General features: G+C 47.1%; 1 protein-coding gene across 2 annotated transcripts in view; it reads left to right on the forward strand.

The window, feature by feature from the left end:
* IL17RC (interleukin 17 receptor C) overlaps positions 1 to 20,866 on the forward strand; it is a 42,168-nt gene that overhangs the window by 17,877 nt on the left and 3,425 nt on the right. For both annotated transcript variants that reach the window (XM_053304064.1, XM_053304065.1), the window contains 11 exons: positions 1,326 to 1,465; positions 3,938 to 3,997; positions 6,916 to 6,970; positions 7,903 to 8,087; positions 9,769 to 9,819; positions 11,640 to 11,685; positions 12,391 to 12,503; positions 12,608 to 12,667; positions 15,223 to 15,280; positions 16,473 to 16,568; positions 19,534 to 19,572. In XM_053304064.1, the coding sequence (XP_053160039.1) occupies positions 1,326 to 1,465; positions 3,938 to 3,997; positions 6,916 to 6,970; positions 7,903 to 8,087; positions 9,769 to 9,819; positions 11,640 to 11,685; positions 12,391 to 12,503; positions 12,608 to 12,667; positions 15,223 to 15,280; positions 16,473 to 16,568; positions 19,534 to 19,572 (903 nt within the window). The remainder of the gene's footprint in view (positions 1 to 1,325; positions 1,466 to 3,937; positions 3,998 to 6,915; positions 6,971 to 7,902; positions 8,088 to 9,768; positions 9,820 to 11,639; positions 11,686 to 12,390; positions 12,504 to 12,607; positions 12,668 to 15,222; positions 15,281 to 16,472; positions 16,569 to 19,533; positions 19,573 to 20,866) is intronic.

A 20,866-nucleotide genomic window follows, 5' to 3' on the forward strand; every position in this document is an offset into this window, starting at 1 on the left:
TGAGGTGCTAATAATAATAATAATAATAATAATAATAATTCAATTTCTATACCACCCTTCCAAAAATGGCTCAGGGCAGTTTAAACAAAGAAACAATAAATAAATAAGATGCATTCTGTCCCCAAAGGGCTCACAGAGAGAAATTAGTTAAAAGCCAGATGAAAAAGATGGCTCTCACATTGCCTGCCTAAAAGCCAAGAGTGAGGAGGCAGCCAGGCCTTGTCAGGGAGGGAGTTCCTTAATCTGGGTGCCATTGTAGGAAAAAAGCCCTGCCCTGCATCCCGCCAGATCAAACTCCCAAAGGCAATGGGATGTGGATTTGGAGGAAGTCCTTCGATGACAAATGCAGTGGCTGAGCAGGTTCAAGTGCAATGGTGGTTCTTTTATGAGGTAAGGCACAAGAAAATAAAAAGCAGTGCATATATATGTGTATATAAAAAGAAGAAAAATCCAGATACGTTTTGACCACAGTTGTAGAACTTCTCTAAGGATGGGCAAAGAGGGGTATTCATGATACATGGTCGGTACCCAAAAGACACCTTCCACAGGTGCCCTTTCTTTGATTTAAACTGGATTTTGCTGAAAACTTTATGTATGACTTTCACACAATTCATTAGCACTTATAGACTGGCTACTCACACTGCTTGCTTCCTCCATGCTCTGTTGTGCACAGTGATCTCCGGGTTGTTTGTGGGAAATCCATAACGGAAATTAAAGTAGTTTTGAAATAGGCTCAAAAGATGCTATTTTCATAATGGATTCCCCACAAATGGCCAGCAGGTGGTACTGCATAATAGTGCAGGCATGGCGGAAGCAAACTGTGTGACCTGCCAATCTATAAAGGCTAATATGTTTCGCTAAAGGGAGTGAAATAATCTGGACAGAGAAGAGACAAACGCAGCCAGCTTCCATTTTCAAATGGAATATTTCCTGGTCTGGAAATGCCCAAGGCTGTTTTATATTTTAAGAATTATAAGGTGGGGAAATATGCTCTATGAATAACTAAGTAACCAGAGGGATCACAATAGTGAGCCAAAGAAGAAAGAAGAAAGACTCGTCACAAGTTTCAGGAGTGGGGCACAGCTTGGAATCAATATCCCCTTCCCCCCAGTTTCCACTTTCCCCTATCCTGAACTCTCATAGCATCACCAGGTGGGAAAGCTGGAAAGAAGAGCAAGAATGGGGCTGAGTATTTTGTGGGGAGAATGTCACCTAGTATGCTGAAGCTGTTAGTGAAAACATCATCTCCCGGCTAGCATTTGTGATGCCCAAGCTGGAGTTTGTGAGGCTGTGAATCTGTGTGAGTGACACTCTCTCTTCTGCAGTGCCCAGGCTGGAGATCTTTGTGAAACCAGAGGAGGTTGTGCTGCAGGTGTTGGATTTCCCTGTTGGACAGCACTTTGATTTATGGCTGTATCTAAACCAGACTCGTGAACCTAAAGGGCTGGGGGATCCCAGATTGCTGGTGAGTGAATGACCATGCCCACTACTACCTGCCAGGCGTAGTGCTTTCCTTACTTTACTTTCTCACAGTCTCCTACTTAACTTCTCCATCTGTATCTTTCTTGCCCTTCTCCCCAACTTTCATCTTGCTCCTGCCTCTGCTTCCATGTAGAAACAAAGGAGGAGATGGAGCGAGTTAGATCTTCTGGCTTTTATTCCCATCAATGGGAAGGCTTCAAGCAGGGGAGTCTCCATAATTCATTCCCTGCCCCCTCTCCCTCTCTCTCATATTTCTGTAACGCCTGAAATGTACATCTCTAGGCGGTGAACAAAATTTAAAATATTTAAAAGTTACAGATTAAAGTGCATGACAATAAAAACAATAGAATGAAATAGATATTAAAACAAGTTTTTAAAATTATTAAAATTAATTCTAATTGAAAGCCTGCGAAAACAGGAGGGTTCTTCCTGAAAACAGACAGAGAAGGAGATGCTCTTATTTCAGTAGGGAGCATATTCCAAAGCCCTGGGGCAGCCACAGAGAAAGTCCGGTCCTGGGTCTCTAGCAGGTGGTACTAATCATTGGACCGCCTGATTGGCCTTGTTCACAAGACTGAGAGCAGGGTAGGAGAAGCGCCCAGCCTGTGATGGAGAGCTTTTTCTCCTACCTTAGGGGACGAAATCTGGGTAGGGCACACTCGTTCTACCCAGCGGCTGCTGTCACAGATACGACTCTTTTGATTAGGAGATTCATGTGTGTGTTGAAAACGCATACATTTTCTCAACTTATTTTCCTCTCCAGGCAAAATGGACGCCTGTGGTGTTAGGCTTGTAGGTTAATGCCAGGAAAGTCTCCAGCCTAGTGAAAAAAGAAGATGGGATTTATTTTTCCTCTAACGTCTCTTTATTTGTCAGTTAACAAAAATCAGAACTCGAGCATTGACATGATGTCCAGATACATAGCTTCAACAGAGAGGAGAGCAGGTCTTGTGGTAGCAAGCATGACTTGTCCCCATAGCTAAGCAGGGTCTGCCCTGGTTGCATATGAATGGGAGACTTGATGTGTGAGCACTGCAAGATATTCCCCTCAGGGGACGAAGCCGTTCTGGGAAGGGCAGAAGGTTTCCAGTTCCCTCCTTGGCACCTCGAAGATAGGGCTGAGAGAGACTCCTGCCTGCAACCTTGGAGAAGCCGCTGCCAGTCTGTGAGGACAATACTGAGCTAGATAGACCAATGGTCTGACTCAGTATATGGCAGTTTCCTATGTTCCTGTGAGATTTTGTGTTTCAAAAGCAGTAGCTGTAGCAATAGCAGAAATCCAAAGATCTTCAGAATAAAAATATTTCTCTCTCTCTCTCCCTCTCCCCCCACCATCTCTGTCTCTCTCTGAGTGCTTGCTAGATAAAGCTTTCAAAGCTGACTTCTCCCTCCCAGATATCTTCCAACCTGCTTCATTTTCCACTCAAGGAGGCTCTCCCCACAAGCAGTATGGAGAGCCTGCAGGGGATTTGCGGGGAGAGCGGCCCGCTCTTCCTGCATATGAGGGCATCTCTACCTCACGTCCTGATGGGAGCAGCGAGGCATTTCAGGTCCTGGAAATGGTCCATGTTCTTCTGCATCCCACCAACTCCATGTCCAGCAAGGGGCAGGAAAAGCAGGAGGGAGCCAAATGGCTTCACTGTTTCAAGTTTCTCGGATCGGCCCCCCACATGATTACCGGCTCCCTCACAGAGCTGGTTGGGGCAGTGGGGATCGGGGGCCTCCTGGCCCCTGGAAGTCCCAAAATGCTCCGTGTGAGTGCGTGGGTCATTCTGGGGAGGGGCGCCCCGATACCAGGAGGCTTATTGTAGCCTCCCGGTCAGGGGTCTACCCGTGAGTCGCCGCAGCGAGGAGCTGCACCACACCGACTCATGACCAAAAAAGGGGGTTAGTGGAGCGCACGCAGCCCTATTTGCGAGCGAAGCTTCTCCCTCCTGCGTCCATCTGAACACAGTGCTAGTCGGTATTTTATTTATTTATGGTTAAATTTATAACCCGCCTTTCATTAAGAAAATCCCAAGGCGGCTATCAAACGGGGAATGCAGCCCCATTTGTGAACAAAGCCACACCCCCTGCATCTGACGTCAGATGCAGGGGGCAAGGCAGGGAGGGCCGCTGGTGGGAGGAACACAGGCCACCGGCTGGCTTCCTCTCCCAGTGGCTAGGCTTATCTCACCTTTTGGTGCTACGCCTGTGCCTTACACAGAAAGAAGCTTTTCTTGGCATGAAGGTAAGCTGTGGGGAAAGCGTTGACAGTCAACATTCTACGTGCCAGGCTGCTGTGAAAGGCATAGGGAGCTGGGCCAGAAGAAATGGTGGGAACCCTGGTGAGATGAAGCTCCAGATATCGTGTTCATATAGCTTAAAGTCAGGAATTTGCAATGGTCAGGGGGACCGGAAGAGCCTGAATTTGGTCAGATTGCCATTCTAACTGTTCTCACCCTCCTCTCTTTAGACACAACCTGAGAATGTGAGCATACCTGTCTCCCAGGTGTTTTCTTGTCTCTGCCTGCAGGTAAGAATCTAACCTGTCCTGCAGAGCCCTTTTCCCCCCACACCTTAACAGAATCCCATCACATGCTCTCGCTTGTACCCATAGCTGCTCTGTGCTCCCACCCCCTGCAGCACGGCAGCACTAATTCAAGAGGCCGAGAAGGCCATGACTTGACAAGGGGTGGGTGTAGATCTCTCTTACGCCCCGGGGTTAATTTCCTGAAGTGGGCTGCTGGGGTTCAAGTCCAACTAGGAGCCTTATACATGATGTGACATTTTTATCCCGCTTTTCAGAGAAAAGTTGTCTCCCAGAATGACTCATAGAAATGAATTGTACCAGCCTTAGAAGAAAACAGGGTCCAGCAGAGGTCTCCTTTAGGGACAGTAGGGGTCAGTCCCCACCCTTCCACCCAGTGTTTCGGGTTACAGGGGATCGCTCTGCCCCTAGTCCCAAATGTTGTGGACGGACTGCAATGAATGAAAAGCACTTTGAATGTATGTTCAAAGGCATTCTCTTCATTCTTCTGATTTTATATATTTCATGGCTGGGATGTGGCAGAGCAGTAGGGTTCAGGGGTGTTGTCCCCAGACTCAGGTGAAGCCCTGCTTAGGTTGTAATGGAGGAAATCCTCTTATTTAGGTCCAGCCTGGGCAGCATTATGAAAAGGGGGGTGAGGGGACTAATCAGTGAGGTTGGATCCAGGGGAGCTATTTTGGGTTTGGTGGGGTAGGCTGGGGCAGATTTGTAGTCAGGTTCAAGAACCTGATTTGGGATATATTCAGAATCTTTGTTGTGGTTACTTCTTTTATCTATCTATCTATTTATCATTTAAAAATTATATCCTAGCTTTCTTAAGGCAGAACACATAGTTCTAAAACACATACAAAACACATAGTTCTAAAAACTATGATAAATATTGTAAAACATACCTCGAAAGATAGGATAAACTTGGCAGTAGCACTAACAAACCAATGACACTAAAAAAAATTGATGCAAGGAGAAGGCCATTTTCAAAAAGTGTGTTTTCAGCTGAAACGGTGAGGGGGCAAAAAATGTATCTCCCTGGATTCCCGTGTCCACTAGCATAGGGCCACCATTAAAAAGGCCCTGTCTCTAGTCCCTGCTGACTGAATATCAAGAAGTGGCGAGTCAGAGAACAAGGCCACTGTAGCCAGTTTCAGAGGTTGGGTAGATTGATATGGCTGCAGGCAGACTGTAGGGTAACTCATTACCGTGGTCTAGTTTGGACGTCACTAGGGCATAGATATAGATAACTGGATATCTGTATACTTCAGACCAGGGACATAGCAAGGTTGCTGGCAGCCCTGGGACAAGCTGCTGAGCCTGCTGCCACTGAGCATGCTCTCCTACGGGGTCCCCACCCCTTACCCCTGCATCAGCATGTCAATGCAGGGGGTGTGGCTGGCACTGGGCACGGATGTGGGGGCCCTTCCCTCTCCAGCTGGTGAAGAAAGTGCTTCACTGCCTGGAGAGGGTGAGGGGCCACGCGCTCATGCCCAGTGCTGACTATGTAGTGGGGAGGGTGTGGCTGGCATGGGGTAGCATGCAGGCCTCCGTGGCGGGGGGCAGTGGGAAGCACAAATGGTAATAAGGGGTGACCTGGGGGGTGAAGATGTGCATTGGCGGCCCCCGTGCCCCAGGGACATTCGTCACCCTGCTCCATTTTCACTACATGCCTGCCTCAGACCACAGTCTGGAGAGGAGAGCTGGTCTTGTGGTAGCAAGCATGACTTGTCCCCTTAGCTAAGCAGGGTCTGCCTTGGTTGCAAATGAATGGGAGACTAGAAGTGTGAGCACTGCAAGATATTCCCCTCAGGGGATGGAGCCGCTCTGGGAAGAGCAGAAGGTTCCAAGTTCCCTCCCTGGCAGCATCTCCAAGATAGGGCTGAGAGAGATTCCATCCTGCCTGCAGCCTTGGAGAAGCCGCTGCCAGTCTGTGAAGACAATACTGAACTAGATAGGCCAATGCTCTGACTCAGTTTATGGCAGCTTCCTATGTGCCTATGTTTCACAGTATTGGTACTCCTGAGAAATAATCAGGATCCCCCTACCACCTGTAAACGACTTCTTTCTTGAGCCTTCTTTATCTCTCAAACTGGTGTAGGGACTGATTTATAAGTTGCTTATGCAAAGTGGAGGCCGGATGCTAACCAGCCTCCGAGTTACCGCCCTGCTAACTGGGCAAAGATGCACCTTTCGAAGTAGTGATTCTCTTATATTACGCAGGGCGCTTTCCAGATTATACCCTGCAACAGGGTCACAGTGGGTCTCGGAAGTGTGTTTCCACACTTCCTGTGTTGTGACAGCACAGTCCTTCCGCTGACAGCAGGCTGCCGTTCACATTTCCGGTGCCTTGTTTCGAATTTAATCTCTGCCCTATAGTGCTATGACGCCGTTTATGCGGCGTAAAAAGGTTGCGTTTTTTGGGGGGGTGTTAGTTTCCGCGAGACTGCTCCCCCTGCTGTCAACTTTTCAAATGCAATTTGCCTGAATGGCAGCATTTTGCTGCTGTTGAGCAGCTAAGCTGGAAAGTGCCCAGCTCGAAGGGTAACTGTCCCTATGTATAGAGAGAGGCACCTCTGCATTGGCGGTTGTGGGTGTCTACCTTGTGTTTCCTTTTAGACTGTCAGCCCTGTTAGACAGGGAGCCTTATTGTTTGTCTGTTTGCTTTTCTTCTGCGTTCACCACTTTGCAAACCACATTGCCCTAGACCTTTTGCAGAGCCCGATCTGGGGAAGTGGCCTCTCTGTGGCAAACATATAGAAGTAAAAAAACCAGCTCTCCAATACCAGCATGGGGTCCTTTGCTCTCTGGTCTGGCTCGAGTCCTCTTCTGCACCACCCCACTCTCCTCCATGATCAATGTGGGGGCCCTGCGGGTTTCTGTATTTTTCTTATTCTGTTCTATGTTGTTTGTAGGTCTGGACCAAAGTTAAAGACTCACCACGAACCTACCTGTGTCCCTTTGAAAATGGTATGGAAAATGCATTTATCATTCAGATTCTAGCCCTCAAAACAGGTTAAAAACTGACAATAAATGATATGTCCAAATTAGGTTCAAGAGTTTAAAAAGTCCAAATCGTAGTGTGTTATTCTTGGTTTAACTGTGCCCACCTAAGGGTTGCTTGAGTAAAAGCGGAACAGAGATCCTGTGCCTCTCTAAGACTGCAATCCCATGCACACTTACTCAGGAGTAAATTCCTCCTGAACTGGATGGGACTTACTTCTGCATAAATTAGGCTGTAAATCTGGCACCTCTAACTACTGGCCTGGTGGGTCAATGTCATCAGCCAATGTAGGGCTGAACATTTTTGAGGGGGGTGGGGAGTAGGATGGGGACATCGTAGGGGGACAGGGCTGCTAGAGTCTACTAGGGTTCTAGGTGCCTAAGATGCCAAGTGGCATGTTGTTCATTCTTTCTTTTTGTATTATCATTTTTACACCATATGTCCAGTGTCTCAAAAAACAGAATACAAAACTAGATAAAATCAAACCATGAAATATTGCAGTAAACTAGTGTACACGGGGGGCAGGCAGGAAGGTGGAAACTGCTGACAAAGCCTGGAAGCCCCCTCTCCATTTCAGACCTTGAGTTGAAGGCATGGTGGGATGTGCCCATGGAGGAGTTGTCATGCTCTTTGTACTTTGAGAGAAAGGACTGCAAGCAGGTGTGCTTGGACTGTGTGTCGAAGAGCAAGGGTTCTCAACTTGGGGTTTCCAGAGAATGTTGGACTATAACTCCCATCATCCCCCTTGATCATTGTGACTGGGGATGTTGGGAGTTATAGTCCAGCAACATCTAGGGGCCCGTGGATGGGAACCCCTGGTGTAGAGGACACTCTTACTGTGTAGAGCTTGCTGGGTATGTTTGGGTGTTTGATGATGGTTGCACATTTCCCATTGTAGATGCTGCCGCTTTGGCCAGGGTCTGGGCACAGAGCCGCCTAGAACTCAATGTCTTCGGTGGAACGTTGAGCTGCTCATTCTCCTCGCCATGTGACCTCCCAGGGGAGCTGGTTCCCTGCTGGAGTGGGGGGCTGTCTGCCTGCCACCCACTGCACCCCAAGTTGCGTCTGGCCCTCATTTCTCATGTATGTACAGAAGGAAGCAAGAGGGGTGGGAAGCACTGCTTGAACTAGGGGTGGGAATCCCTGACTTTTTCCAGGTTCTGCCAAATTATCAGTGGTGGGCCTAGACTTCAGTGTGCCTGAGGCAGGGCGCCATATACTGTAGCACTTTCACTGCTTGTGTGCATGCACCCTCATCTTCCACCTCTTCCTCCTCCTTCATGGCAGCAGTAGTCACCACCACCACCACCACTACTGCTACTACTATTACGGATTTTTATATACCGCCTTTCAACCAAAGTTCTCAAAGTGGTTTACATAGAAAAATAAATACATAAATAAGATGGTCCCCTGTCCCCAAAGGGCTCACAATCTAAAAAGAAACATAAGGTTGACACCAGCAATAGCCACTGGAGGGATGCTGTGCTGGGGTTGGATAGGGCCAGTTGCTCTCCCCCTGCTCAATAAAGAGATCCACCACTTTAAAAAGATGCCTCTTTGCTCAGTTAGCATCACTGTGCCCTGGCTTGGTGTGTGCCCTCCTGAGCTTCCCTCCTGCGTTGCTGGCTGCTTACGAAGAACACCTCCCATTCTCTAATGCCCTTTTGACATTTCCTCTTCAGCTCTGTCCACTTATTCATGACCGATCCAGCTGTGCAGGAGGGCACACATCTTCATGCTCCACCAGTGCTCCAGTAATCTTCCACTTGAGGCAATCACCTCATCTTGCCTCTTGGAAGGACTGACCCTCCTGTAATTTGAGAGTTGGAGATGTGGTTGATGAAGCAAATAAAGGGTTGGGGCCTAGAGCATGGATGCACAACTCTGGCCCTCCAGCTGATGTTAAACTGCAACTCCTATCAGCCCCAGCAAACAGTGGCCAATAGTCAGGGTTGATGGGAGCTGTAGTCCAACTAGAACTGGAGGGCCAAAGTTGTGCACTCCTGGCCTAGAAGAATGGGAGACCTTGGGGTTTATTAATTAATTAATTAAATTTATTTACATTTATATCCCGCTCTTCTTCCAAGGAGCACAGAGTGGTGTACTACATACTTAAGTTTCTCATCACAACAACCCTGTGATGTAGGCTAGGCTGAGAGAGAAGTGACTGGCCCAGAGTCACCCAGCAAGTATCATGGCTAAATCGGAATTTGAACCCTGGTCTCCCTGGTCCTAGTCCAGCACTGTAAGCACTCAAAGTAAGGGCAATCTGCACTTTTAGTTCTAGCATCATGGGAGATAGTTCAAGTAAGGAATACTTCAGGGCTGCTCAGCTTCAGCCCTCCTGCAGATGTTGGCCTATAGCTCCCATAATCCCTGGTTATTGGCCACTTTGCTGGGGATTATGGGAGTTGTAGTCCAAAACCAGCTGGGGCCCCCTAAATTGAGCAGGCCTCGTATACCTCTTTGGGAATGTGGAAATTAAGGCACATCTCCTGTGTGCTGTGATGTCCTGTAAGAGGAGAGAGCTCTTTAAAACAGATTACTCTACACATCTGGGAACTTTAATACAGGGCTCAAGGGCAGGGAGTTGGAGAAATATGCATAGGGAACTTCAGACTGAGCCCCTTTGAGTCATGGGAGTGATTCTCTGTGCGTGGGGATATGGAGACAGATGTGTGCCTTAGTAAGTCACATTTACAGACTTGTGGCTACAGCCTTTGTGAGAGGAGCATGTGTAACTAGCTCTTTCAAAACCCTCTAGGAGCCACAGGAGTTCCCAGGACTGACACCCCACCCCAACATCTGTGTGCAGGTAGGAGCCATGTAATTATGATACAGCAACAGTGTTCCCTGCAGTCCACACCCTCCAAGTTCCAGGAATCCTTCACAGGGCTGAACTTGGAAATGCTTGCTGTGCTTGCACCTAAAATGAAAATGATGCCAGCCTCACTTTCACTGCCCTGAGCTGGAGCTCTTTTTTTTTTTTTTAAATGGGAGGGAGGGAGGGAGAGGATAAAACAATGTCTTATGTAAAACTTACTTCCTGAAGCAATTGTCATGTTGCTCCTTGGTAAGGGCAGTCTGATATTCAGCATCTGAACTCTCTCTCACTGGACCTGGCCTAATATTGAGGATCCCTCAGTTTGTCATGCTTGCTTCAGTCTACAACATTCCCTCTGAAGGGATCTTCTCATTTCTTGGCCACAATTCTCTGTTAGGAAACAGAGTTCCCAGTTCTCAGGTCTGGGTAAAGCCTCCTTCACACATTACATTTTTAATGTGTACAGCTAAAAAATATAAATTGTGAATGCAACAAATGCATATTTGTAACTGTGTACCAGGTAATTGTGATTAGTTATTGATCCCTGTTGAGTATATGCTGCTGAGGGTCAAACTAAGAGAGGGTGTTAAATGTGTCTTCATAGTTCTATTCCCCCCTACATAGGAAGCTGCCATATATTGAGTCAGTCAATTGGTCCATCTGGCTCAGTATTATCTACACAGACTGGCAGCGACATCTCCAAGGTTGCAGGCAGTCATCTCATTCTGCCCTATCTTGGAGATGCCAGGGAAGGAACTTGGGACCTTCTGCATGCAAGCATGCTGTAGCAGATTAAAGCCTTTGTCTCAGAGCAAGCTCACGTGAGGGAAAGAAATGCTGAATCATCCCTGCTTGAGCTGCCTAGCTAGGCTTTTCCTAAAACTATTCTATATTCCCAGTAGGTTTAAAATGCTGCCACCACGATCCCCCTTATCAACAGAGCTTGAACCTCCCTGGGCTTGGGTTGGAATCCCAAGGAAAACTCTTTATTTTGTTCTTGGGCAAATACAAAAAATCTTTCACGTGCCCTGGCTGCCCTACCCTGGATACACCACTGGTGCTGAGGATTGCAGCCTTAAAACGAGAGTCACAGTCCTGTTTAAACCAACAGGAAAGCAGAGCAATTTCACTGAAAAGAAGCATCTATTTGTTCTGGGTAATTGTTTCTTTTTGTGATAGAGACTGTAAACAGCCAAGATCCATTTCTCATGTCAGCTAGGCATGCGAGTCAAACCCATTCCTTGCTTCCACAGTATAAATGATTTTTGCAGTTCTTCATCCAGATATATACCCTCAAGCCTGATCAAGATGCACATAATGAGGATGTTGCATGGCTTCTGATTCTTTGAATGTTGCATGTGATGCAATTTGTCTAACAACGGTCTATCTGTGCCTGCCTGCCTAAAATTTGCAGGGAGCTCCTTGTGGATTCTTTGCCCTTTGCCCTTTCCAAACTGGGTGGCATTGCCTGGTTTAGTAGTTTGAAATGAGGGCTGATTCATCTCTGTGTATTTTCCATTATGCTGCCTTTGGTGTAAAACAGTAGTCGCAAGGAGCAAAAGCGAGAGTACAGTCCATCCCAAGCAAAGCCCTCTTGTCTCAGTGATTTCAGTAGGAGAGTTAAGTACACCCGGTCCCTTTTATCTCTCTGTGTTCTTTTTCCAATGTGGCTGGCTATGTGCTTCTGGGGAGCTCCCAAGCAGGGTGTGAAGGCAACAGCTCCTTCTGCATACATTCTAGTCCTGCTATACTGCTACTTGACCCCCTCTCCCCTTCAGACCCTGCTGACTCATGCTTCCTCTCTGTGCCAGGTGAAAAGCAATGGAAGAACCTATCGCCAGAGGTGTCTACAGGACGGTGAGTGACCATGGTGGGTGCTGGCTTTGCACTGAACAAGGCAAGGTGAGATACTAGCCATCCCCTGCCTGACATAGTGGATGGAAGGATGGCAGGCATGCAGCAACCAGTGCTCTGACTGAGATCCCCGCGCCCTTTGTGCAATAAGGTCTGGGCTGATATCTCTACTCCACCAGACACTGAGTAGTTAATTTCTACTTCTGATTTCCAAATAAGGCCTTTTTGGTGGTGGCATCCAGTCTATGGAATACCCTCCCCAGTGATGCTCACCTGGCATCGTCACTTTGTTCTTTTAGATGCCAGGTGAAGGCCTTTCTGCTCACTCAAGCTTTGTAAAGTTGATTTTTTAAAAACATTTTAAAATATTTTGTCTTGTATTTTCTAGTTTATATTGAGATTTGTTTGTTTTTGTGTTATGTTTTTTAATTGGATGTTTTTATTGTTGTGGTGTTGTCAGCTGCCCAGAGGACAACTTGTGATGGGGCAGCTAACACATTTTTTAAATTATGGTTGTTAAGAGATTACACTTTCCTGGAACCCCAAGCCCCTAATCCCAGATGTGGGTCTTGAAATGGATAATGTGTATTCCAGAGGCACCCTTTTGTTTGTTATATCCTCTGAGTTCAAGGGCTGAGCCTAGGGCCAAGCGCCTGGTTCAGATTAAATCCTGCAGCCAATCTTTGATGAAGTTTTCCTTTTTCCTAGATCCCGTAGAGAAGCTGCTGCTGCTTTGGAAGACCCAGGATTCCCAAGGCAACCCATCCTTCCGTGTCTTGGAGCAGGACACCTGGGTCCCCATTGCTCAGGCGGCCAGCACAGTAAGGGCCACTCCAGCCCCCTCCCTTTCCTCAGACCATAGTTTATGTAGGGGAAGGAGCTGTTTCCTCTGCATCCCCCTCACTGCCTGTTCCTTTCCTTCCAGAGAAATGGATTCCTGGAGGAAGCCCTGCAGAATGACCTGCAATCTGGAGAATGCTCTCAGGTGAAGGCTGAGATTTATTTATTTATTTGATTTATATACTGCCCTTCCTAAAGTGGCTCAGGGCAGTTTACACAAAGATCAAAAATACATACCAATTAAAATTAAAAAAACTTTTACAAACAAATTAAAGTTAACATTAAAACTAAATATCTTTAAAAGCCAGGCTAAAAAGATGGGTCTTTCAGGATCTTGTGAAGGGTTGGGGCCCCCAGTGGGGGACAAGCAGTCAGGAACTGTCACACTGGGGCTATTGGGTGGTACGGAGCAGCACCCAGAGTTTATTTTGAGATGATATGCCGGAGGGGGTGTGAACAGAAGTTTAAGTGAAATTTCTTCCCAACCCCAAAGATTGTAATCCATTTGGGGGATTTCATTGGAACATCTGCTAATTCAACACATGGAGTTGCCTTCTGTTGAGTCAGTATTAGAAATTCAGTCTTTGCGGGACCCAATTTTTGTCCCTCTGGTATTTCTGTTCTTATACTGAGTCGGATCACTGCTCCATCTAGCCTTGTATTGCGTACTCTGAGTGGCAGTGGCTTTCCAAAACCTCAGGCAGAGGTCTCTCCCAACCTGAAACTGGCTGACAAACGGAGGGAAATTACTCATGTTAGGCATTGCCTACCTTGTCCTTTTTATTTCAATGGGACTACTTTGAATAATTTCCCTCTGTTTGTCAACCACGATCTTCTAACTTCTGCTGGGGCTGGAACTTGCAGTCCTATGCATGCAAAACATGTGCTCTGCTAACAAACACTGCTCACTAGCATGAACTATCACTGTTAAACTAACTATTCCTGCTCATCCATGAAGATCATTAGGTCATTTGGGGCCAGTTAATCTCTCTCAGTCTAACCCAGGGCTTCCCAACTGGTGGCACTCCAAATGTTGCTGAACTACCACTCCCATCACCTCAGCTACAGTTTTTTGGGGCTAAGGATGATGGGAGTCGCAATTCAGCAGCATCTGGAGTGCCACTGGTTGGGAAACCCTGGTCTAACCTATTTCATATTTATTTATTTATTCATTCATTCAACTTCTATACCGCCCTTCCAAAAATGGCTCAGGGCGGTTTACACAGAGAAATAACAAACAAATAAGATGGACCCCTGTCCCCAAAGGGCTCACAATCTAAAAAAACCCAGCAAGAGTCACTGGAGGTATGCGGTGCTGGGGGTGGATAGGGCCAGTTACTCTCCCCCTGCTATATAAAGGGAATCACCACATTAAAAGGTGCCTCTTTGCCAAGTTAGCAGGGGTCATGCTATGTTATGACTACAAAAGGGGCAACAGTGACCCATGGGGAAGGGGGTGGCAAATGAGCCACAGGTGTACCTCATTCCCACTCTCCTCCCCCCCTCCCGGCTGTCTCATTCTGCCTTGACTCCCCTGCCGCATTATTAACCGGAGGCATGCAGGCTGCTCATTCTCCCAGTTCCCCAACCCAGGCAAATGACCAGCCCACACGCCTGGGGTTAATAGCGTCGTGGGGGGAAGTGAGACCGAGCAAGGCAGTCGGGGCTGGGAGAGGAAAGTGGAAACGCACTGTTCCTGTGGCTCATTCACCGCCCCCGCCCCCCCCCAGCCATTGCTGCATGGAGGTATCCTATTTATGCTGCTCTGCACTCTTTGGAGGAAGGGCAGGATATAAATGCATGTGTTGGATTTGCCCAGGGATGTAAGTGCACATGTATGTGCCCATGTACAGGTACACAAGACCTCACATATGGAATGTCTGGAAATTTGGGTCAGCAGGGCTTCTTTGGTACTTCCAACAATGTTCAGTGTATGGCACAAGGACATCCTAGATACTTGATATGAGTTGTGGGAAGAGGCTCTAGACAGTAATTTTATTTCAACTTCCGTGTAAATTCCGTCAGGCAATGTAAGGAGCCCTCCACCTTGCGTAGTGGAAGTTGTTGGTGCCATCTGGAGTCCTCCACCTTGCGTAGTGGAAGTTGTTAGTGCCATCTGGCGGACAATCTGTGGAAAAGCCATTTCTTTTCAACTACCGTTATTCTTTCTAACTTGAAAAAGACTCAGCTTTTTCCATGGATTGTCAGCAGATGGTGCTCAGAACTGATGTGACATACTTGAATGTCATGAGGATGGCTTGTGATATCTTCTGTTGGAATTTGCACTGAAGTTGGAATCAATCACCCTCTAGGGGAGCCCAAGGGCAAGGTGATCTGGGTAAGACAGCACAGGACATGCTTTCCATCCACCCTTGATACAGTGTTGGGGACGTGATATGGATTGGCTGCTGCCGTTCTACCCAGATCATGTGTAGCACATGATCAATTCCCCCTTCCCCTCCGATCTCGATTTTTGCGGACACAGGACCGTTTCCCAGGAGTGTGCTTGAGGCTTGGAACCGGGCTGGACATTCCTCCTATCCACCCAGCTTGTTCTGGTTGTGAGAACCAGCCTATAGAATAGCCTGTTGCTGGACAGAGGCCTGTGCACTGTTATCCGTTATTCTCCTCCAGTGATGTGATTCTGTGATCCTAGGTAGACAGTTCAATGAGCCCAGTCTCCTTTATTACCTTTTGCAGGTGTGGCATGGAAAGGACAATGAAGCCGGCAAGATCTGGGCTTGCTCTCTGGAGAAGTGTGAGTTCACCTCTTGCTCAATGCAAGGCCTGGGGCAAGGAGAAGGCCTCCTTGGAGAAGTGGCCTTGACTCCCACCAAGGCCGACTAGGGCACCGATGGAGGGGAGGGGAGGAGAGAGAGGAGGTAGGCTGCAGCATGGAGTGCCTGTAAAGTTCAGGATCCTGGTGAACACCCCCACTTCAGACAGCTCTGGATGAAGGTATGGGGGAGCTCAGGACTACCTGCATAACTTTCAAAGCATAGCCTCAGTTAGTGGGGAAAGGTGGCCACAATCGAGGAAACTCATAGCCACGACGAGGGGAAATTTTGGGGATGTGTAGCCACCCCAGGCATATTCTAGGACCCTCCCCTGAATGTTCAGCTTTCATTGAAGAAGAAGAAAAATCAAAGAAAATTTTTTAAGGCAGTTTCTAGCCCTTTGTGGGTGGGATATAAGAAAAAACATGCAAGCAAAATTCTATGCAATTACTCCCTCAAAAAGCAAAATGGCCTCTCTGCTTCCAGTGGTCAATGAATACCAAGGGACTGGGGTGATTGTTAAATACGAGGCATTTATTTTTAACACTTCCATTAAATTAAATTAGATGTTTTCATTAACATTTAAATACAATTGAATAACTCAAAACATATGCAACTACTGGCATTTAGGCTGCTAGCTAGAACTGTAAGATCCCAGCCCCACAACCTTCCCTGAGCGAAATTCCTGACCAGAAGTTGTAATCCAGAGAACCACATAACTAAAACTGCATGCCTAGTGGGACCACTGGCTTGGCGGGACATATGAAACTGCCTACTCCTGGTCGATCTATCTCAGTATTTTTCAGTATTTTCTCAGTATTTTTCTACTGACTGGCAGCCTCCAGGCAAGGGGTATTTTGACGCAGCCTTACCTGGCAATGCCGTAAATTGAACCTGGGACCTTCTGCATGCAAAGCAGGTGTTCTGTCACTGAGCTACACTTGCCATGATTCTAGCAGAACCAACAGGGTATAGAGCAGGTACCCTGCACACAAAGACTGGCTATGCTAAGTCTTTGTCTTGAAGGATCAGCCTGACGTGGTGGTGTTCAGCTGTAGGCCACGACAAAAATAACTGATCAGTGCTAAAAGAGCATGGGCCAGACCTAGTAGGACTAGGTGCCAAGATCACTCTCTGATTACCACCACCTTTTCCTTCCATACTTTTGCACAGATTGCCGAACACACTGGGTGTTGGTCTGGATGGTGACTCTCCTCAGCGTCTGCTCTCTCCTGTTTGTGTTGCTGCTCAAGAAGGAAGCACTGAAAGGTATAAAACATCCTGCCTGCTCCCAACAGACTGTCTCCAACCCTTGGCTCTTGGATTTGTTGTCAGTCCACCAGGATCCCTTGTTGCTCTGGCCTTTATCCCTTCAATCATCACAACCTCTGCTTTACCTCCTGTGGTGCATTTCCTCTTCAAAAGCCAAAGCCAGAATATTTGCAACAAACATTTATGATTTTCAACCACAGTTCCCAAAGTGGTTTTGATTGATTGATTAAGTGCCTTCAAGTCGGTGTCGGCTCTTAGCGATCCACATAGATAGATTCTTTCCAGGATCATCTATCTTCAACTTGGCTTTTAAGGTCTCTCAGTGGTGCATTCATTGCTGTTGTAATCAACTCCATCCACCTTGCTGCTGGTCATCCTCTTTTTCTCTTTCCTTCAACTTTTCCCAGCATTATAGACTTCTCAAGGGAGCTGAGTTTTCGCATAATGTGTCCAAAGTATGATAGTTTGAGCCTGGTCATTTGTGCCTTGAGTGAAAATTCTGGATTGATTTGTTCTATGATCCATTTGTTTGTTTCCCTGGCTGTCCATGGTAGCCTCAGAAGTCTTCTCCAGCACCAAAGTTCAAAAGCGTCAATGCTTTTTCTATCTTGCTTCTTCAAAGTCCAGCTTTCACATCCATAGAGTGTCACAGGAAGAACCATTGTCCAAACAATTCTAATCTGTGTAGTTATAGACATATCACGGCATCTAAATATCCTTTCCAAGGCCTTCATTGCAACCCTACCAAGTGCTAGTCTGCGGAAAATTTCACAAAGTCTTTGAGAAATATAAAATTTGGATAGTCTTTGCAAAAGTATTTTGCAAAGTTTGTGGCGTATTTTGCAAAGTGGTTTATATAGATATAAATAAACAAATAAATAAAATGGCTTCTTCTCCCCAAAAGGCTCACAATCTAAAAAATAAACATAAGATAGTCACCAGCAACAGCCACTGGAGGGCTGCTGTGTTGGGGATGGATAGGGCCAGTTGCTCTCCCCCAGCTCAATTAAGAGAATCACCACTTTTAAAAAGGTGCCTCTTTGCTCAGTTAGCAGGGGCCTCAAGTGCTGTTGCAGGCCTAGGTGAAGTCTAGCCACACTGGTGCTCTTGGGTTTCCTTGCAACCTGAATCACCAGTCTCCTTGAAGGTTTTCCACACCTGGCTTTTAGTTCGTATCTCCTCTGGTATGGAGATGTGCATTCACATATCGGGCAAATTTCCCCCGAAGTCTCTGTGAGCTATCGGGGAGCACTTCATGCACAATTTGGGCTTTTCATCGGGGCGTTAGAGTGTAGCCCGATTTATATCCAAGGTTAAAAAGTCCACTTTTTGTGTTGGTTTTTTTTGGGGGGGCAACTTTGAACTCTCAGTAAAGCCTCACAGTAAACCTGTGGTAAAACCTGCTGTCTGGGAATGCTCCTGTGCAGGGTGCCCAGACAGCTAGTTGATGTCATTCCCTGAGGGTCTCCAATGAGCTTCCTGACCCTTCCAATCCCTACTCTGATGTGGTCTGCACACGGACCCGGTGAGGTAGAAGTCCCTTGGGCCAGTCACTGTCTCAGCCTTTTATTTATTTATTGTAGAGCTGGAAGGACCTTTCGAGTTCAACCCCCTGCTCAGGGCAGGAAGCTGCTACAGCATCCATGATAAATGGTTGTCCGGCTTGGGTTTAAAACCCACCACTGTGCGAGGCAGATTGTCACACCGTTTTTTACAACGGAGAAGTCCATTCCCCATGCATTACATTTATATTTCACTCTTCCTCAAAGGAGTTCAGGGCAGCATACTGTATCCTCACAACAACCCTGAGCGGGGTTAGGCTGCAAGATGATGACAGGCAAGGTCCCCTAAAGAGCAGGAATCTGAGCCTTGGTCCAGTCCTAACCAAACCCTGCACCATGCTGGCTTTCCTACTTAAGCTAGCTTCTCTCAGGGTTACAGTAGGGATAAAATGGGGGATGAACTATGCATATGGTCCTTGGAGGAAGTGTTGAATCAAAATGTAATAGAGTGCTGAGGAGGTAGAATGGCTTGTGCCACTGCCGGTGGAGGGAATTCTGCCTTCGAATGCTCCCTCACTGCAAAAGCTAAACAAACCTTCCCTGCAAGTAAAGAATCTAGCACAACATGGAGAAAGAGCTGAGCCCAGCCTGCTTCCTGAAGTGCTAATTTTCTACTTGTTGGTATCTCTTTTGTTTTATATCGAGAAGCTTTCAAAAGCAGTACCCTCCAGCTAGAGTCTGAACTTTGAAGCAATATAATTCATTCTGCCAGACAGAGGCACTCTTACTCCTGAACTTCCGGGCCAAAGTCCAAGGCCTCCATAGCCCCTGGGGCCCCACAAATCCTCTTTAGTCTGTCCTGGATGCTGTGGTCGCCTGGCCGAGCATGATGATGCTTAATTTGCAGGGGTGGGGGCCCTCCAAAGGCCTTTAGGTCCAGGCTCCAAAATGACCTAGGTGCACCTCTGCTGCCAGAACCTTGCCACCTCATTTTGCTACTGTTATAGACCAGTTGTTCGGTCGGAGGCCTATGACAGCAGTACCCCATACTGCTCTCTACTGGTCGTAACAATGCTTTTGATGGAGTTTCCTCACCCTAATGACGCAGTGGGGAAGTAACTTGCCTAGGGAGCAAGAGGTTGCTTTTTCAAATCCCTGCTCATATGCTTCCCAGACTATAGGAAACGCCTGTATTGGGCAGCAGCGATATAGGAAGGTGCTGAAAGGCAGCATCTCAGACTGCACGGGAGATGGCAATGGTAAACCCCTCCTGTATTCTACCAAAGACAACCACTTGGCTCTGTGGTTGCCAGGAGTCGAAATCGACTCGACAAAACAACAACAATAACAACAACAACAACAACAACAAGAAGTTGACTTTGCCAGCCTGTTTTGTTCTCATGGATATCAGTTCTGTGGCTGAGGACATTGCATTGCTAACATTCCATCTCTCTCTGCAGGCTGGCTCAGGCTCCTGAAAGAGGATTACGGTTCACGAGGTGAGAGTCTTACCTGGATAAAAGTTTGGTTGAGTCAGATGGCTTCTTCCCAAGGGGGGAGATGGAGCTGCCCTTTGGGAAGCACCTGTTTGTGGTGCCTCCCACACAGTACAGCCGGTCATGCATAGAGTAGATATTTTGAGTGCTCAGCTGCCTTCCTCTGCAAGGGCATGTCTCCCTCCATGGCAAGGGGCTTGGCTTTCTGCCACCTCAACTATCCTGATGGGGTAGCCAATATAGAAAAGAGGCTCCTTATTATATGCAGTGTCTGTACAAGTAACCTCTAGTCAAGACTCTGTGTGAGTCCATTGGGAACTTAATGAGACAACTGGGCATCTGTGACAGAATGACTAAAGTGTGCTCCTAGACAATACAAGTATTATTCTACATTTCATGGTGCTATACTACATTTCACAATGATCAAGTATTTGCTAATAGGCCCCCTACCTGCTATGGACTAATTAACTGATTCACAGTGGAGAAATGACTTGATTAGCAAGCCAGAGGTTTCTAGTTCGAATCCCCGCTGGTGTGTTTCCCACCTATATAGGAAGATGCTGAAAGGCATAATCTAATTCTGCACAGGAGATGGCAGTGGTAAACCCCTCCTGTATTCTCCCAGAGAAAACCACAGGTCTCTGTGGTCGCCAGGAGTCGACATCGACTTGACAGCACACTTTACCTTTACCTGTCTCTCTCCCTTACCCATCCTTCTGCTATTCCTTTGAGTGTGAACTTTAGCATGGTTAGTTGCTTTTGGGCATGTACAGAGTGGATAACTACTCCCACTTAGTAGCCACATTAGGGAGCAGGGTTTCCCTGGCTAGACAACATGGATGTCAGTCAATTTTGTGTCATAGGGGCTCTTTAAAAAAAAAAAAATCCCCACTACTTAGGAGCATCGGCCAGTCTGTGACCTGAGAGAAGGTTCCGTCCGGATCCAATTAGACCATGAATTATGAAAGCTGTGCCTTTTGGAAGTGCAGTTGGTAGTGAAAAGGTTGAACCTTTTTGTTAGCTGCTCTTAGGTTATGGAACTTCCTGCCCCTTAGAGACTTTCATGGTTTATATGCTGCAGGCTTTTGGCTGGGTTACTATGACCTTTTTTTTTTATTATGTCAGACATTTGGCCCTAACTGAATTGTTTGTTATACTCTTTTGCTTCAGAGCTAGTGGCTCTGAAGTCTGTGGGACTAAGAGTGGGTTGCCCTGGGTTCAAATCCCTGTGGGCCTCTTCCTTCCTAACGTGCCCCACAGAGCTGTTTCACTCATAAAATCATGTAAATCACCCTGA

The sequence above is a fragment of the Hemicordylus capensis genome, chromosome 2 (genome assembly GCF_027244095.1).
Source record: "Hemicordylus capensis ecotype Gifberg chromosome 2, rHemCap1.1.pri, whole genome shotgun sequence".
Classification (NCBI taxonomy): domain Eukaryota; kingdom Metazoa; phylum Chordata; class Lepidosauria; order Squamata; family Cordylidae; genus Hemicordylus; species Hemicordylus capensis.